The sequence below is a fragment of the Phacochoerus africanus genome, chromosome 3, assembly GCF_016906955.1.
Source record: "Phacochoerus africanus isolate WHEZ1 chromosome 3, ROS_Pafr_v1, whole genome shotgun sequence".
NCBI lineage: Eukaryota > Metazoa > Chordata > Mammalia > Artiodactyla > Suidae > Phacochoerus > Phacochoerus africanus.
This window is the reverse complement of record NC_062546.1, coordinates 110,460,406-110,480,594: the sequence shown is the minus strand read 5'-3', so window position 1 is coordinate 110,480,594 and position 20,189 is coordinate 110,460,406. Positions and strand designations below refer to the sequence as shown.

At 44.5% G+C, this 20,189-nt stretch overlaps 1 protein-coding gene across 4 annotated transcripts in view; it reads right to left on the bottom strand.

Annotated features, from left to right (window-relative positions):
- The window catches only part of STOX2 (storkhead box 2), a 216,765-nt gene extending 200,211 nt beyond the window's left edge, over positions 1-16,554 (bottom strand). For 3 of the 4 annotated variants that reach the window (XM_047772323.1, XM_047772325.1, XM_047772326.1), the window contains exons 1-2: positions 16,319-16,554; positions 15,740-16,179 (exon numbers count right to left, since the gene is read on the bottom strand). In XM_047772323.1, coding sequence (XP_047628279.1) covers positions 15,740-16,103 — 364 coding nt within the window. In that variant the 5' untranslated portion in view covers positions 16,104-16,179; positions 16,319-16,554. Of the gene's footprint in view, positions 1-15,739; positions 16,250-16,318 lie in introns of those variants that run through there. The other variant, XM_047772324.1, reaches the window with a different exon arrangement.
- Between the last annotated feature and the right edge of the window lie 3,635 nt (positions 16,555-20,189).

Sequence of the window (20,189 nt, the reverse complement as noted above, 5' to 3'; positions counted from 1 at the left end):
GGCACAACAGGATCAGCAGCATCTCTGTACCACCAGGACGTAGGTTCAATCCCCAGTCCGGCACAGTGGATTAAAGGATCTGGCGTTGATGCAGCTGTGGGGCAGATTGCAACTGCGGCTCAGATCTGTTCCCTAGCCTAGGAACTCCATATGCCTCCGGCGGCCAAAAAAAGGGGGAAAAAAAAAAGGCATACAACATGCATCTTATTCTTTACAACGTACATTCATGAATCCATACACGACTAATGCCTCATGAAATTATTTATTATCTTCTGAATTCACACAGGAATTCTGGAGATTGTTTGGTAAGCCTTGCAAAGTGAAAAAGATGTCGATGTGGAGCACTGGAGGTTAAAAGCTACTGCAGGCATCCATCCATGTAAGCCAATTTTTGGATCATTTCATGTATCCTAACACATACAAAGACATAAATACAACTTTTTGATGTTTTCTTTTTAGGATATATACATGCACATCTTCCTTTGTCCTCCAAAAAAACCAGGAGCTGCAAAGCAATGCTTTTCATTTATTTCAGGTTCTGAATTGTTATTCCTGCCTTGGGTGACCCGACACGGCAACTTACAGTGACCTGATTTAAAAGTTCTGTGTTTACCTCCTCACAGTGTGTCACACGGCTGCACATTAACAATAAAGTCCATTATTTCCAATTATGATCTCATTTCACACCCTTTCCTCTCAACTATGAAAAAAGAACTCTTTGGCCCTTCCTTGACAACGAAAATATTCAGAGATTGTAGTTTCCCCTCTGGCTTGTTCAAGAGCTAAAGAGACTGGTTTTTCTCTGTGGCTTTTCTCAATTACCCAATTTACTTACTTTCCTGTTAATTGAAATATATTTTACGTGCCATCTGAGTTAGTGGGTTTTTTTGTTTGTTTGTTTGCTTTTTAGAGCCTCACCCCCTGCATATGGAGGTTCCCAGGCTAGGGTTGAATCAGAGCTACAGCTGCTGGCCTATGCCACAGCCACAGCAATGCCAGATCCAAGCCGTGTCTGCAACCTACACCATAGCTCACAGCAACGCCAGATCCTTAACCCACTGAGCGAGGCCAGGGATCGAATCCGAAACCTCATGGTTCCTAGTCGGATTCGTTTCTGCTGTACCATGAAAGTAACTCCCAACTTAGTTTTTAAAATCTATATTCCTTGTCTTATTTTCCAAAGCAGTGTTGTAACTCAAATGTAATATAGGCTGTTAACTACAATCATTATTAGATAGATAGATTTTGCTTAAAGTATGCCTCCTTTGGATATAGTTCCATTTCTCCTATTTACGCACCCTCAGGATGGACTTTTTCAAAGAAGTAACATACAATACCCCAAAAAAGGAAGACTCTTTGAATAGAATATTTTATTCAACTTTCTCTTCATTAAATTTTTACACTCAACAGTAACATCATTTCTCATTGAAGAAAATATGAAAACTGGAGGGGAGAAAAAGAAAATCACCTGTAATCTGATTACCCAAATACAACTACTGCTAATATTCACAATATTAATATTTGTGTTTTTTAATACAAGAAATGGAATTTGCAAAGGTTTCCACATGTCGGTCACAGACTGGCCACAGAACCTACTTTGTGAGTTAAAAACACAGACTTCGGGCTGTCCAGCTGGTGATTCTGATTCAGGAGATCTGGGGTAGGACATATAGAACTAATTAATTAATTAATTTAAAGTTCCGCAAGTGATTCTGATGCACAGATTTGTGAATTACCAGTTTCAAGCACAGATTTTGGATCCCACAAGACCTGGGTCCAGACTGGGTCCTGTAGCTTAACATGGCTGAGCAAGGTTTTGCAATCTTTTTATGCTCAGTTTCTTCATCCACAAAATGGACACACCAAAAGCCATTTATGAAAATCAAGTGAGAAAAAATGTACTTGGCACAATGCCCAGAATACAATAATTATTATATTTACATAAAATAATTATCACATACCAACAATGAGTTATTCTTTCCCGTTTTTCCCAATGCACCTGGTTTGAGACTTTGTTCTGATTTGAATTGCTATGAAATATTACATATGGTTTCAAGAATATTATATATCATAAGCATTTCTCCATGTTGCTTCCTATGCATTATAGGCATTTTAATAGCTGTATGTCATTTGTCAGTATATAGAACCATATTTACCTAATGATTTTCTACTCATGGTTTTTAGGTTACTTGAATCTTTCTTTTTAATTGTGTAATTTATAGCTTCCTATATATAGCTCTCTGTAATTTCAGATTACTATTCTAGATACAGTCCTAAGGTAGAATTATTATATCAAACTATGTGAATATTTATTTATTTATTTATCTTTTTGCCTTTTCTAGGGCTGCTCCTGTGGCATATGGAAGTTCCCAGGATAGAGGTCTAATCGGAGCTATAGCTGCCAGCCTATGCCAGAGCCATAGCAACACCAGATCTGAGCCACGTCTGCGACCTATACCACAGCTCACGGCAATACCAGATCCTTAACCCACTGAGCAAGGCCAGGGATCGAACCCAAAACCTCATGGTTCCTAGTTCCTCAGTGTTAACCACTGAGCCACGATGGGAACTCCCAAACTATGCGAATATTCAGATGGCTTTTATTTATTTATTGTCTTTTTAGGGACACACCCGAGGCATATGGAGGTTCGCAGGCTAGGAGTCATATCAGAGCTGTAGCTGCTGACCTACGCCAGAGCCACAACAATGCCAGATCCAAGCCATGTCTGCAACCTACACCACAACTCATGGCAACACCAGATCCTTAACCTACTGAGCAAGGCCAGGGATCGAACCTTTGTCCTCATAGATGCTAGTCAAATTCGTTTCCGCTGAGCCACAATGGGAACTCCTGGATGGCTTTTAGATACACATTGCAAAGATGCTTTCCAAAAAAAATTTTTTTTTCAATTTATACTACCGCTGGCAGGGTATCAGACATATCTCACCATGACCTTCACTGACTAGTCTTTTTCTTCCCAGTGTTGAAATGTGTAAAAGGGTAAAATAAGGCATATTAACTGTTTATTTGAGCAACAAGGATCCCAACCAGGCGCAGTCAAAACCAAAAAATGGTCGGGGGCGGGGGGGGGGGGGGAATCCCCAGTGGGGGACTAAAGCAGGGTGTAATTATAGAGAAGAGAGAACTAAAGCAATTATTTATTTGGCTGTAACTTAAATGTTTGGTGCATGTGAGAAATTTAGTCTTTCAGCTCTTATGAACAGCTGTTCTTGAGTTTCATTTTCTCAGATTCAAGAAAAATCTAATTGACTCTGGATTCAATTTGCTTACATTAAGCTACCCAAAACTACCAGAACTACCAGAACAACTCCAGTCTAAAGGCCTCCTTGTCTAACTACTTTAACAAAAGGTAGTTTAGAAATTACCACCAGCAGCCAGTTAGCATTAATCATACTCATAAGCACACTTATGCTATACTTATAAATCCACGTCACATGGAGAATTGGCCGAGGACGCACAAACTGAGGTTTACAGTCTCTGTCCTCAAAGAAGTTACAGTCTAATGGGTAAAACACATTCAAAGTGAACTGCTAATACAAGCAAGTAGAAGATAAATGCCAGGTATTTTAAAATAGGGATCAGGAGTTCCCGTCATGGCTCGGTGGTTAACGAATCCGACTAGGAACCATGAGGTTGCAGGTCGATCTCTGGCCTCAATCAGTGAGTTAAGGATCCGGTGTTGCCGTGAGCTGTGGTGTAGGTGGCAGACGCGGCTCAGATCCCGAGTTGCTGTGGCTCTGGCATAGGCCTGTGGCTACAGCTCCAATTAGACCCCTAGCCTGGGAACCTCCATATGCCTCGGGAGCGGCCCTAGAAAAGACTGACTAAATAAATAAATAAATAAATAAATAAATAAATAAAATAGGTGATCATATAAAACAGTAACCATTTTCAACCTTTGTGAACTGAGAAAGCAATACTTTTTTTTTTTTTTTTTTGGTTGTGCCTGTGGCACGTGGAAGTTCCCAGGACAGGGATTGAACCTGTGCCACAGGAGCAACCAGAGCCACTGCAGTAATAACAGAGCCTTAACCTGCTGCACCACAAGAGAGCTCCAATAAGGCAGTATATTAGTTAAAATGCCTGGATAATTGTTTTGGCATGAGGGCAAAGTCAGTGCAGTGACCTACCTACTTGGAAAATTAAATATGTTAGCAACATTACAAAGGACCACATTCACTCATTCAAGTCCACAGGCTAAAGTCCTCAGAACTTTTGCGCACAAAGGGTCAGGGCTCAGAGAATATGACTCACATTCCCTCTCTTTGCACAAATGTGCATACTCTATAAATCCCTCTCCTAGAAAGTAAAAGCATTTGTCATACTCTTGACCCTGGGATTGGCCAATCCAGATTTACATTCTTACAATCCATCTTACAGTCATTGAAACAATGGGAACTCACCAATTCACATCCAACTGCTCTTCAGAAATAACTTACTTAAATGACAATGTAAGTTAGCATTTAACTGACTCCTCTCTCTTCTATAGGAGTACATTTCCAGAATTTTTTTTTTTTTTGTCTTTTTGCTATTTCTTTGGGCCACTCCCGCAGCATATGGAGGTTCCCAGGCTAGGGGTCAAATCGGAGCTGTAGCCCCTGGCCTACCCCAGAGCCACAGCAACGCGGGATCCGAGCCGCGTCTGCAACCTACACCACAGCTCACGGCAACACAGGATCCTTAACCCACTGAGCAAGGGCAGGGACCGAACCCGCAACCTCATGGTTCCTAGTCGGATTCGTTAACCACTGCGCCACGACGGGAACTCCCATTTCCAGAATTTTTAATGGGAGAGGAGGATAGAAAAAAATAATTAAAAAAATGTAATCTTATTTCAGCAGAGCCCCCCCACTTTTTAACAAATCTAAAGTCATTTCAACAGATTAGGCACATTAAAAGGTATTCCGTACAATATGACTTTATCAACTAATCATCACTTTGAGTACATATAATTTCTTTTTTTTTAGGGCCAAACCCTAAAATACAGAAAGCTCAAACGTAATACTGCATAAAGAGCACTGTAGCACAGCCTTTTTTTTTTTTTTTGCTTTTTAGGGCCACACCCACAGCACGTGGAAGCTCCCAGGCTAGGGGTTGAATTGGAGCTGCAGCTGCCAAGCCTACACCACAGCCACAGCAAAGAGGCGAGGCAGAATATTAACTCAGGCAGCCAGTGTAGGAGCATGGGCTTCTATGCATTCTTTGATATGGCCATTGATTAACATTTGCGGTTTAAGGGCTCCAAGGAGTAACGTCCCCACAGGTCTTGTTTACCACAGGGAGTGTACCTATGCCCAGATGGACATTAATCTCTAATCCCCTGTGACTCAGTTTACAGGATGAAAAAGACAAAGAAACAATGAGATTTATAGGACATTTCCACCCCTAGGACCCTACTGGACAAAGACTGATATGGGTAACTGAATAAGGCCACTGGGAGAAGACCACATCTCTCTGGACCCCACGTTGATACCCCTCCCACCTTTAAGGAATAAAAACCCCTATGGGACAATAGAGAAAGGAGGGGCTCTTCTCCCCCTTCAGTAACCCTGGGAGCTATCTGCTTCCCTTTAATAAAAACTTTGCTTGCTTGCTGCCTGTGCATTCACGGAATTCATTCTTCAACCGCTGTGAACAAGAACCCGGATTCTGGTATTATCTTTCAGGCATCAGAGGGATCCAAGCCTCGTCTTTGACCTACACCTCAGCTCACGGCAACGCCAGATCCTTAATCCACTGAGCAAGGAGAGAACGAACCTGTGTCCTCATGGATACTAGTCAAGTTCTTCACCCTCAGCCACAACAGGAACTCCTGAGTACATATAAATTGAAAGTCTGTTTATCCAAACTGCATGTAATTTTTCTGGTTAAATTTGCTTTTATATTTTCACTCCAAATACAGCTACATAGTGCTAGATTTTGTGGAACCTAAGCTTTCTTACTTTTGGCAATGTTATAAGGAGTGGTCACCTACTTGAAAACAAAATTTTACTATTTTAAGAAAACAGAGAAACTTCAGGTTTTCTGAGCCTCGCTTCTTCCATAATGTCAATGAGATATATAAAATGTTCACCTTTGTTTTTAATTTTTTTTTGCTTTTTAGGGCCGTACCTGCAGCATATGGAGGTTCCCAGGCTAGGGGCCAAATGAGAGCTACAGCTGCTGGCCTGCACCACAGCCACAGCAATGCCAGATACGAGCCGAGTCTGTGACCTACACAATAGCTCATGGCAATGCCTGATCCCTGATCCACTGAGGGAGGTCAGGGATCAAATCCACACACATCCTCATGGATGCTAGTCAGGTTCAGTACCGCTAAGCCACAACAGGAACTCCCCAAATGTTCTTTTTTTTCCCCCTTTTTTTTAGGGCCGCACCCGTGCCATAAGGAAGTTCCCAGGCCAGGGGTCGAATCGGAGGTACGGCTGCTGGCCTACACCAGAGCCACAGCAACACGGGATTCCAGCTGTGTCTGCAACCTACACCACAGCTCATGGCAGCGCCGGATCCTTAACCCACTGAATGAGGCCGGGGTCAAACCCGAATCCTCATGGATCCTAGTCGGGTTCATTAACTGCTGAGCCACAAAGGGTCCTCCCAAAATGTTCATTTTTAAAAGAATAAAGAGGAAGGAAAAAAATTCATCAAATTAAACCCAGTAATTAGTCACATGTTGCTGAGTTATTGCCATCAGCAACTTCCATCTGATTTTGTCTTCGAAGATTTCCTCAAATCAAAGATGCACCTCTGTTACAAGAAGCTTCTATTCTCTTTCTTGTCTTTACTTATTTCTTGATTTGGCACAAGCAGTTTCAAGCATAAATGAATTTCTTCCACATGAAGGAGAGAGAAGATTTAAAACATGGGAAAAGTGACAACTTCCAAAACTGTCACCCAAAGTAGACCAAAGACAGGTTTTACAAAGATGACTGTACCATCTTAAAATCTCTTTTTAGAACTGCTTGAGAATGCTGCTTGCTCTGTGAGCCACTTTAACTCAGTAACAATGCCAAAACCACTCACTTTTCTTCTTTCGACCTTAGATCTAAGATTCTTACACAGTATAGACTGATAGGCAAAAACTAAACAAGACAAAACAATCCAGTTTCCAAATGACACCAGTGTAGCCTCTTTACAATAAAAGAGTGCTGGAGTTCCCACTGTGACTCAGTAGTAATTAACCTGACTAGTATCCATGAAGATGTGGGTTCGATCTGTGGCCTCGCTCACTTGATTAAGGATCCTGAGTTGCCGTGAGCTGTGGTGTAGGCTGCAGATGTGCCTTGGATCTGGCATTGCTGTGGCTGTGGTGCGGGCTGGCAGCTGCAGCTCCAATTTGACCCCTAGCCTGGGAACTTCCATATGCTGCAGGTACAACCCTTAAAAGACAAAAAAAAAAAAAAAAAAAAAAAAAACAATAAATGGGAGTTCCCATTGTGACTCAGTGGTTAATGAACCTGACTAGGAACCATGAGGTTGCAGGTTCGATCCCTGGCCTCACTCAGTGGGTTAAGGATCTGGAGTTGCCAATGAGCTGTGGGGTAGGTCACAGATGTGGCTTGGATCTGGCGTTGTTGTGACTGTGGCATAGGCTGGCAGCTACAGCTCTGATTCGACCCCTAGCCTGGGAACCTCCATATGCCAAGGGTGCAGCCCTAAAAAGACAAAAGACAAAAAGAAAGAAAGAAAATTATATCCAGGATGGTGTCTGCTCTAAGGCATTAAACATGTAGAAGGTTCTCCCCTCTTTTCCAGAAAGTATCAGAAAACAACCTTGGATTGATGAAAGTCACTTCCAAAGGTGTGTGTAGCCTGGACTCTCTGAAGATAACGTCCCTTAGAAGAGCATGTGCTGAGCTCCAGTGGCCTGGAAATGGACACGTAAGGAGAGCTTTGGTTTGTAGAAAATTCAGGGGGAGGGGGTGGACTTTACTTAGAAGTAGAAAGGCAGAGATGAAATCATAATCCTTTGTTGCAAGGTTTAAAAGGAAGGTCCCATTGTGGCACACCGGAAATGAATCTGAATAGGAACCTTCGGACTCCATCCCTGACCTCGTTCAGTGGGTTAAGGATTCAGCATTGCCGTGAGCAGTGGTGTAGGTCGCAGACATGGCTCGGATCTGGCGTTGCTGTGGCTGTGGTGTGGGCCGGTGGCTACAGCTCCAATTGGACCCTTAGCCTGGGAACTTCCATATGCTGTGGGTACGGCCCTATAAAGTCCAAATGCCCAAACCCGGGAGGGAAAGTAGATGGAAGAGGGGAAGGTGTCTGACACAGCATTGGGGGAAGGAAGGCAGCAACAGAAACAGATGCTAAGAGAAGATGTGTGCACAGCCATTCTGAGCAGCATGCCCCGAGCATATGCGGCTCACTGTGAAGACAGAGGCTGCTTCGATCTCAGGTGGTAAGAAGATGGAATCCCACCAGACGGTCCACTGCTTAGAGGTCCTGGTAAGACTTTCAGGACCTCCAGGGACTCACAGATTCATGAGAAGTAGTACTAATCAGCCAGCATCCATGCAGACCCTGAGGTGGGAGTGGGGGGAGAGAGTAATAGGCGCCCGAGTGTTCAGCACTGGGAAGGAGGAGATAACATCCTGGTTTCAGAGACACATTATTTTAAGTCATCTGACAGGCTCTCATTATAGAGAATCCTATCCTAAGGTCTTCACAAGAAATTGAGAAAATGAAGGAATTTTACTGTGTGTGTGTTTGAGCCCTAAGGGTAAAATCGACAGCACTGAGGTAGGCTTTCAAATCGCTAACATCACAAGAACATTTCAAGTCCTGGGATCTCTGCCCCATGTGGTACCCACCACCATCCAGTGGATTTTCACACTAGTTGGGTCTGCCCTCCTAGAAGCGTTTACCCTCCTCTTCACCTCCAAAGACTCTGATGAATCCTCTTTACCTCTTTATCCAAATCATTTATCAAACTCTTTAAAGAGATAACTCTAGGAGTTCCTGTTGTGGCTCTGCGGTAATGAATCTGACTAATATCTTCAAGGCTAAGGGTTTGATTCCTGGCTCTACTCAGTGGGTTAAGGACCTGGCATTGTTGTGAGCTATTGTGTAGGTCGAAGATTCGGCTCAGATCTGGCATTGCTGTGGCTGTGGTGTAGGCCGGAAGCTACAGCTCCAAATGGACCCCCTAACCTGGGAACTTCCATATGCCATGGGGCAGCCCTAAAAAAATAAAATAAAATAAAAATAAGTAAAGAGATACCTCTATTTCTGACCGTTGACGCGTCCAAGTTTTCTCTATCAAGAGAGACTGAAGTCGGAGCTCCCACTGTGGTGCAGCAGGTTAAGGATCTGACATTGTCTCTTCAGAGGCACAGGTTCAGTCCTCAGCTGGGTGCAGTGGGTTAAGGATCTGGTATTGCCGCAGCTGTGGCGTAGGTCGCAACGGGGGCTTGGATTTGATTCCTGACCAGGGATACTCCATATACCGCAGATGCAGAGGAAAAAAAAAAAGGAAAAGAAAGACTAATATCAAAATATCAAGAGCTGAGGCAGCCTTTGAGGCATTAGCCTGCTGTGGCCTCCTTTGCCTGCCAAAGCAATAAAGCTATGTCTTTTCTCCTTCACCGCCCCGCTCCCATCAAATCAAGAGCTGCTTTAAACATCTTCCCTTGCCAATGTGATTTAAGTTTATTAAAAAGCTCTTGGCATTGGACCTTCTCAAAGATTAATATATATAGCATTCATTATCTATTAATAGATTATATTCACAGCTTGTACCTTATCAATATATCTATTTAACCTTCTCATCAAAATAAACTATACATCAGACAATTACTTCCCCCCAATAAGGCATGCCTGTGATTACACTAAATCTACAGCTATAATACAGAATTGAAGGGTCCAAAATTTGTTTTACCCATGTACCAACTGAGTAGAGTAACGATGCAGGTACAATCACTGAGCTTCAGGTAACTACGCTAAAACCTACCCCTTACAATGAAAGTTCTCCTTCTAAGGTGATCTCACATCATGGTGTGGAGTATTTTTAAGAGGAATGAAACGCTTGAACATATTTGTAGTAAGAATTTTGTACACAACCAACTTCCTTGGACTTCTTTTTCTTCAACCCCAAAACACATGATGGACCTCAGGAATGGAAAGCACTCAGCGCAAGAGACCCAGATGGACACCCTTTCAGTTTCAAGCCCCTTTAAAAAGAACTTGGGGGATTCCTGTCGTGGCTCGGTGGTTAACAAATCCAACTAGGAATGATGAGGTTGCAAGTTCGATCCCTGGCCTCACTCGGTGGGTTAAGGATCCAGTGTTGCTGTGGCTGTGGTGTAGGCTGGTGGCTACAGCTCTGATTAGACCCCTAGCCTGGAAACCTCCATATGCCACAGGTGTGGCCCTAGAAAAGACAAAAAAAAAAAGACAAAAAATAGAATAAAATAAAATAAATAAAAAGAACTTGGGATAACCACCGGTAAATTCACCTCCTAATGTGAGAAGGAAGTATGTGCCCAAGGCTAGCATTCAGCCATAAGAGGTGAAATTCCAAAATCTCTGCAAAACCTCTATGTTATCATAAGAAGGCCTTAGGTCTCAAGAAGTTCAATCTAAATGCTTTATGACAATGAAACTGACACACCTTTACTGATGATTTCTTCCAGCCAGGGTGAGGTAATTCATAAAAACATTTTTATGACTGGCTAGAAATGAATAAAACTTGAAATGCATCATGGTTCACCGTTTAGACTTCACCCTGCTGTTTTACTATGAGAGGTAAGCTTCCCTAACAGTGAGGCCCATGTTCCACGCTTCTCTGGATATTCCACGGACCCCAACCTAATATGCTGTATTTATAGGATGCTCAAAAAACGCATTTGTGTCTGAGGAGTAAAATCCCAGGACGCCCCACATGACCTGGAGTCAGCCAGCGCCTCTGACCTCATCTCCTGTCACTCCTCCCATTCTTTGGCTGGCTTAACAAGCCCAGCCTCATTGGCTTTCTTTTCTGTTCTTCCTCCAACATTCAAGCTGACTTTCATCTCCTCCACGGTTGGCCGACTGGTTGGCCAACTGCTCATCTGTCAGTCAAGTGCTCCCTGAAACAAGGGGTATTAGAGAGCAGTCACTCAAAGCACTGGCGGGGAATGTGTCTTTTGGGGTAGATAGTGAAGAATCTGGCCTCTTTTGAGTAAGCCCTGCAGAAAGATTATTAACCACGCAAAGCATGGGACCGACCTATCTGGTATATAGGAAGTTCAAGGGTGACAGTCTCAGGCAGCATCCTGGACCAGCACTGCTTTCCCTTTTCCCTTGTGTTTTCTAAGGGAAAGGAAGGACCTAGCCACCCCCAACCAAACCCACTGCCACTGGGCCACCTGCACCCTACACTGTTGGGAGGTTGTGTTTATTGGGGAAGGAAATTTTGGCCGGGACAGCCTGAACTTGAATCCTATCTGTTAGAAATAAGCAAACAAAATAACACCCTGGGTCCAGATCTCAGCTCTTTCACTAACTAGGCATCCTTGAAGAAGTTACTTGTCATTCTGTTGTTCAATGTCTTCATTTGTAAAATGGGTAAACTAATGACACCTAAAGAGTCTTTTTAAAGAATGGTTAACAAAAAGAAATTACTTAGAAAATAGTAACCAGAGTTCCTGTTGTGGCTCATTGGGTTAAGAACCTGATGTAGTCTCCATGAGGATGTGTGTTCAGTGTGGGCCTCCATCAATGCGTTAAGGATCCAGAGTTGCCGCAACCTGCAGTGTAGCTCACAGATGCAGCTCGGATCTGGTGTTGGTGTGGCTGTGATGTGGGCCAGCAGCTGTAGCTCCAATTCAACCACTAGCCTGGGAACCTCCAGATGCCACAGGTTCGGACCTAAAAAGCAAAAAAAAAAAAAAAAAGACAATGGGATGGCAATATCAGGCATTCAGTGAATACATATGGGAGTCAATTTAGCATCTACTCAAAATACAGAGCACAATTTCACAATATTCCTTGTGTCCTGCACACACACACCCCTTTTTAGGGTCCTGGAAACCAAAAGTCTGAATTTTTTTTTTTACATGCCCAGAGTAAGTTATTTCTAAGTAGTGTTTTTGACTATTCTAGCAAGTCATTTCTAAGGAGTGGATTTGAATATTTCAAACCAAAACTACTTTTCCTTTGAGTTGCTTAATTCCCTACTTCTTGATGTATCCATAATCATCTCCTCCTTGTCCAACCCCCACCTGAAGTGTGTGTGGTTAGAATCACATACTTTTGGAATTACAGGCAAAAGTCATTTGGAATTGCTGGCAACTTAAATACTCATGTTTCAAGTTACAAAGCAAAACACTAACTCATTTTCAATCCTGCTGTGACAGTGTAGGCTTGCCTCAACCGTACTGTAATGCAGCCAGAGAAGGGGGTCTGGGCAGACCTTTTCTCCATTCCTCTCCCCATCCCAGGTTGGGTTAAGCACACACACACACTCACACACACACACACACACACCCCTCACTGGGAGGATCTAATGGAGTAATTCTATTACCAAGGTGTAAAAGGGCTCTCAGGGGCTATCTGGAAATCAACCAAATTTTGTAGATAATTATTTACCATAAGCATAATAAAATTTAAACTGGCATTTGCCTTCCAGTTACTTAGGAATACTCATGACTGATGAATTTAATTCAAGTTCAACAAGTGGAAATATAATGCCTTCTATTATGCTCATCTATGTGTCTGGTTTTGTGGCTATTTCATACCCATGAAATAATCAGGGAAAAATTACAAATCCACATAAAAGTACCTGATAATACAGGTAGTACAAGTCTGAGGGACCAGCTGAAAGTTATCTTACAAGAAATGCATTACTAACAGTAAAGTACTAAAGATAGTGATTGACTCCTTATTTTGCATATAAATTAGACACAGTCAAGGGAGTCCTATGATAATGGCACTCACTCTCCAAATTAACAGCTAGACTCCCTTGAGTACACCTTTGTGGTCTGGTTTTGTTTCTTATATTCTTGAGCTTATGAACTTGTCCACACATATACCATAGATCAAAAAAAGACTATGAGCCAGTCATCAGGGGCTCCCAGCCTTTGGAGGTTCAAAGCTCAATAAAAGATCTTGCTACAAAATATCAGGAAGTCTTGCAGCAGACACTGAGTTTCCCTGAGAGAATTTTTACAGTAAACTGTTCCAAATTGTCCTTACTGAAGCAAACCTGTAACTGTAGGAGAGAGTTTGAACCCTCAAGGCAGTTCAAAAAAGTTACCACTTGGATTCCCAAAGCGGGGATCCCCTGCTCCTTTATCTGATGCCCCGTTTCAGTAGGTAGTGCCTTTGCTCGCCGTCACAGTACTGAGTTAAGAGGGGAGTCAATGCAACTGCTCTATCCACCAGACAGCTTGAAACAGCTCAGGCTACCTAGGCAATAGGCAATAATCAATCAACCACTGCAATCTGGAACCTTTAAAATTGCCAGAATAGCTTTCTTTGCTTAATATGACAGGTCACCAATTCCTGTAAGTTCACAAATTCTGCTAGTATGAAAAAAAACATATGAACAGCTGAAATAGTTACAAATCACAAATGCTATTGACATAATATCTGGGATTTCAAATGGTGGGGGAAATTTATAGATGAAATAAGATTGGCCATGTGCTGATAAATTCTGAAGTTGATTGATGAGTTCATGGGGATTCAATAAAGCATTTTCGATTACATAGTGGGATACCCCCACCCCCACCCATCTGTGGTTTTGCTTCTCCAGTTTCAGTTTGCTAAAGTCCACTGAGGTCCAAAAATATTAAATGGAAAATTTCAGAAATAAACAATTCATAAGATCTAAATTGGATGCCATCCTGAGTTGCTTCATGAACTTTCTCTCCATCTCTTGCCATCCCTGGATGTGAATCATCCCTTTGTCCAAGCAAATCCATGCTGTATAGGTCTACCTGCCTGCCCCTTAGTCACTTAGTAGCCACCCTGACAGCATCAGTTCAACTGTGGAGATACTGAACTATTTGTGTTCCAGGAACTACTACTTTACTTAATAATAGCCCCAAAGCACACGAATGATGATGCTAGCAATTTGGATAGTCTCTTACTGTACCTAATTTTAAAATTAAATTTTATCACAGGGAGGTAAGTATAGAAAAAAAATAGTATATACAGGGTTCATCCAGGGTTTGAGGTATTCTGCTCTGGGTCATGGGATAGTATCCTGGCAAATAAAGGAGGGGAACCATCGTACAACTTTTGTATATTGTTTGAAACTTTGCAAAATAAAAAGTAAAAAATAAGTATGAAGCTAAGTTTAAAAGAAAACTATTAAAATGAGATCTCTACAGTGCATAAAAATGACTACATATATTCTTACTTCCTAGTGTGTTACACTGGGAGAGCAGATCAAGTCTCAGAGACATTAATCCCGGCTCTTTACCAAGGCAGCTTAATTACAGGGACTCCACTGAGGTTTCTGCTAACTTGGAAAAAGAAAATTAAGGCACCTTTAGAAATGCAGCACAGGTTACAAAACACACAAGATGCAAGTTTTACTAGTTTTTTACCTACTCAATTTAAGGGAAGCTTTGTAGAGATTTCTGCTGTGCAAAACTAAACAAAACACAACAAAACAAAAAAATGCCATAAATTTGCCATATGCATAGAGGAAGGAGCATTAGCAGGTAAAGCTATTCTTTCAGAGTAAGGTAGCATAGCAACCCTGGCTAACGAAAAAGGGCGGCTTTTAGCTTTTGAACTTTTGACCTCCTCGCAAAATGTCATGAAAGAATTTCTAAATCGTGGAGCTGAAAAGAATGCTTTCTTTCCTGAAATCGGCTCGCAAAACATTACCATTTACTGCATACGCTTTGAGCCACCGAGCCAAAGCACAAAACTAAAAAGTATGGTCTAAAAGAAAGGCACACTGGATTAAGAAAAATACATACAAAGCAATGCAATAAAAAAAAAAAAAAAAAAAAAAGCAGGTCGAGACAACACTGGAAGGTCGGCAGCGACTATCTCCTTTCAGGATCTCTTCCCCAACACTGCTTTCTTTTCTGGTTAAGAATCACACTTGCTTCTGTTTGCCTCTTGTCCCTCCCTTCCTTCCAACTCACAAAATGACTTGAAGGAAGATGCAGTGAAGGCAAGACTTTTAAACCTACAGCTCTAGCACGGAAATGCCGGCGGCTTAAAAGTCAACCAACTTCAGAGGAGGGGGAACGCGCGGCCCGAGGCTGGCGCGGAGGGGCTGGGTCGCCGGCCCGGAAAAGAACGCGCACCTGGACTGCCCGCCGCCTCCACCCGCGGCCAAGCCCGCCGCTACCTGAAGCCGCCCGAGCGCTCTTTCTCCACTTCTCCCGCGTCCGCACACGCGCCCCCGACCTGAGCCGCGCGCAGCAGATGAGACCCGCAGACCCCGAGCCACCGCTGACCCGCCGAGCCTTCCGCGCCGCCGCCCACCTGGCCGGCCCCAGGCACCGCCCCGCCGGTGCAACAGAGAGGCTGTCGCAGGCCGGCCGGGGGCGGCGTGCTCGCAAAGACACAAGCCAAGGTGTAGTTGCCAGGAAGCTCCCCAATCCCGCGCTCGCCCAGACCCCGGCCCCTCCCCCGGCGCGGCGCGAGAGTGGAGGGAGGCGCGGGCGCCCGGGGGAGCCGAGCCTGCGCGCCGGCTCGGGCGGGGCGGGGAGGGCTCCCGCGGCGAGACGCGACGGGACGGGACGGGGCGGGCGCGGCCGGACTCACCGAGGTAGCGGATGTGGAAGCCCGAGGGCGGCCGCAGCGCCCGGCGTGACCAGCCCTCGCGCAGCGCCTCCAGATGCTCCTCCTTGCCCTGTATCAGCAGGACCTGCTCGTCGATCCAGCCCAGGAAGAAAGTCTCGGCCACTGCGGCCGTGACCTTCTTGTTCCAGAAGTGCTGCATGTTCTCGGCTTTGAAGTCGGCGAAGATCTCGTAGCCGATGTGGTGCCGGGCTAGCTGCCGGGGCTGGGCCGGGGCTGCGGGCTGGGGGGCCTCCGACCTCTCCCCCGCCGGCCCCTCGGCCGGGCCCAGGACGATGGCCAGAGAGTGAGGCGCGATCTGCAGAAACTTCTCCATCTTCCGAGGCATTGGGCGCCCGCCGAGCAACCCCGCTCACCGCAGCCTTAGCCTCCCGCCGCTCCGGAAAACAGCCGCGCTAACAGGGCTGCGCGACAAGGGGGGGAGCGTAAATGGCTCCCCCCACCCCGTCCTGCCACCCCCCCCGACCCCGCGCCCTGTGGCGCAGCCTCGCGGGGAGGGAGGGTGTGCGGGGCCCGCTCGGACCGAGGGCTGGCGCGCGTTACCTGCAGCTATGGGCCACCCTCCGGGCACCGCTCATTTTCCAGCCGTGGCACCCTCGCCTCCCTCGGCGCCCGGCGGCCCCGGCGGGGGGCGGGGACGCGGGAGGAGGCGGGCAGTTCACGCTGATCTCGGGAACCCTCCTGGCTGGACTCGGCCGGAGGAATCCCCAAGAGTCCGCAGCGGGAAGTGGCAGAGGGGGTAGGGATGGCCGGAGGTGTGCGTTTAGGTGGCGGGGCCGGGGACGCTGGGCGACACTTGGAAGGCACCGATTCCTGAGCTGTGAGTGTCGCTCCTCCCCACGCTCCACCCCGCCCCCACCTCCCACCTCCTGCTGGAACAAGTGGCTTCGCTGACTGGTTAATGTGCCCTTGGAAGTGGCTTTTTAAAAAACTTAGTCAAGCACGAAAAATTGTCATCAGTCCCTCCTCCCAAACTCTTGTGGAACTCTCTTCCTTTGGCTCCATCATGTACTGTGGGCCTGCTGGAGAAGAAACCCAGTAATTCCTAGTGTTACCTACCCAACGACCAGTTTAAGAAGAGGATACGGAAATTTACCAGGAAAGGTAATGGTTATGCTTCTTAATAATAATAATAACAAAAACAAACCCCACTTCATTAAGCTTCTTTCTGTACAAACTCTGGTTTGCTTTTTTCTCATTGAGAAAGACTAATTGTATATCTAGACCCCCAATTAACCCCTAATGCTTCATGCTGCATTTGCCTGAAGCAGCTTGTCAAACTGAAGAATTCAGTCACCTGCAGCATTGTCAAAATATGGGTACCTAGATGTGGGTCTCACTTCTTCTGATTCAATAGGTCTGCTATGGACCCTAATATTTTTTCTTTCTAACAAATTCCCAACTGCTGCTGCTGGTGATGGTCCTGGACCACACTTTGAAAATGCTTGAACTAGTATAAACGTTGTCCAGCTTGAGCTTGTGTGGCGGGAGGGATCGCTGCGGTGTTCGCTGTGGTATCCTGAGATTCTATTATCATGAAAAAGTTACTAAAACCACGTCTGAGGACCTGGGTTTTAATCTTACCGAGGATGACCTTGGGCACGTGGCCGAATCCCAGTTTCTCCCATCTGCAAGATGGGATAAGGCCCCACTCAGCCCACACCTCTGGACTGCAGAAAGCATGGTGCAAGGAAATGGTTGTAAAGTCCTCTCAGATAATAAGGGTTGCAGTCAGCATGAGAATGTGTGTCACACTTGACACAGAAGCCAGGGGCTCCTCAGGCCTCAGAAAGCCAAGGACTAGGTTTGAGAGAGCACTGAATCCTAATCACTAGACTACCAGGGAGGGGACTGGGTTTGGCATGAGGAAGGCAGCCATGATGATACATCCTACCCTTAGAATTTCCCAGGTGCCCACAGGGTGGTGAGACCTGATAGTTTCTTGCCTGGCTGTTAGTGCTTTAGCACCAAGCCTCAATTTGCACCACTGCTGCCACATTCTTCACCCTCCCTTGAGAATGCCTGGGTCTTGGGAAGAGAGGAAATGGAGATGACTGGAAAAATGGAAGGAAAAGATGTTATATTTGTGACAATTTTTTTAATTTGCAATTTTTAATTTTTGACATGATTTCAGACTTAGAGAAAAGTTGCAAGAATAGTACAAAGAATACTCATGTATCCTCACCCAGATTCCCCAAGTGTTAGCATTTTCCTACATTTGGTTTGCTCATTTATTTCTCTCCTTCACACACCATACAACACACAGTGTATATATAAGTGTACAAAATATATACACATTTTGAGACTATTTAAAATTCTTCAATATAAAGTTTACTCTTTTACCCTTTGTAGTTAATAAGTATTTTTTTTGAGAGATACTTTGAGACTATGGAAATATCCTGTTACCTTTAAATTTTCACCCATTAGTTTTTACCTGTTCACCATTAGTGATTTTTGCCTGATTCCATATTTATAATGGTTGCCAAATTATAATTTTCTAATTTCACCATTCTTTATACATTTATTAGTTGGCAGTCTACCATAAAGATGAGCTTTTTTAAAATATATTTATTTATTTGCTTTTTAGGGCCTCATCTGAGACACCTGGAAGTTCCCAGGCTAGGGGTCAAATCAAAGCTATAGCTGCCAGCCACAGCCACAGCCACAGCAACGCCAGATCCGAGATGAGTCTACAACCTACACCATAACTCACAGCAACGCCAGATCCTTAACCCCTGCATGAGGCCAGGGATCGAACCTGCCGCCTCATGGATGCTAGTTCGGTTCTCAACCCACTGAGCTGCTACAGGAACTCCAGGCCTTCTCTTCTTATTTATTCCTTGTTTGTTTACCTCATTGTGAACGGATGGACTTTTTATCCAGTAGGTTTACTCTTTATCATTATTTCGATGCTCAGATTATCCCAGATTTGGCCAGCAGGAGCCTCTAAATGCTGGTTCCTGCCTCCTTTTGAATTGGTCCCTCCCTAATCTGAGCACTTCATTCCTTTATGGCCTGAGATGTTCCAGGTTCCCCTTCTACTTTCCATGCCCAAGCCACATATGGAATACACCATTTTCCCAAGGAGCTCTGGGTCTTTTCAGTGGAAAATGTTACTTTGAAACCATCATCTGGCCACTAGATGTGCTCATTGAGACTGGATTGACATTTGTGTTATGGACAAATGTCCATAATGTTTGTCTAGCCCCCAAATTGGTAAGTGGAAGCCCTAGCCCCGGTGTGACTGGATTTGGAGATAGGGCCTTTAAAGAGGAATCAGATCTAGATGGGGGTAATGCCCTTATAAAATAGACACCAGAGAACTTGATCTACCCCTCTGTTACCATGTGAGGACACAGTAAGAAGGTGGCTATCTGCAGGCCAGGAAGTGAGTTCTCACCAGAAGCCCCCCATGCTAGCTAGCACTCTGATCTTGGACTTGTGGCCTCCAAGGCTGTGAGATATAAATTTCACAGTTGTTTAAGCCACCCAGTCTATAGTGTTTTGTTATAGCAGCCTGAGATGTAATATATTTCTGTTTAGTGCACTTATTTATGAATGTTTCCTCCCTGCCACCCCCAGCAAGATGCTGAACTTCTCCCCTTTACAATGTAATGTGCTCAATCATCTGTACCTTAAATATTAGGTAGTGTGGCTTAATAGAAAGAATTTGGATATGGAGTCGGACAATGTGTGTTCATTCCATTTATCAAATAAATGAGGACCCTCAGGCAGGTTAACCTCGCTGACCTCAGATTTCTCATCTTTTAAATGGATAGTCATTATGAAATGTAAGATAACAGGTGTAGGAGTTCCCATGATGGCTCAGTGGAAATGAATCTGACTAGCATCCATGAGGATGAAGGTTCCATCCCTGGCCTTGCTCAGTGGGTTAAGGATATGGCATTGCCGTGAGCTGTGGTGTAGGTTGCAGATGTGGCTCAGATCCCGTGTTGCTGTGGCCGTGGTATAGGCTGGCAGCTATAGCCCCGACTCGACCCCTAGCCTGGGAACTCCATATACTATGGGTGCAGCCCTAAAAAGCAAAAAACAAAACAAAACAAAACAAAAAAAACTAACAGGTGTAAAGTGCCTGGTACATGGTAAACAATCAATAGAACACTAGTTTCCCCTTTCTTCTCATTCACACATGGATATATATCTTTTTCCTTAGTGTGACTTCCAGCCCTGACTTCTGCTTCTCTCAGAGCCCAGAATACAACTGTATTCCAATGTTCAGACTTTTTCCTTCACTGAATGAAAGAAATGCTGCTCTGATTCAAGATGGAGATTCTGCTGCTCTATTGTTAAGCTCTATCACATCTTGCTTCCTTAAAAGTCATATAATTATAAAGCATTTCCAAAGAGGTCCTTCAACAATGCCTCTTGAACAAATGATATTTAACATCTCTAT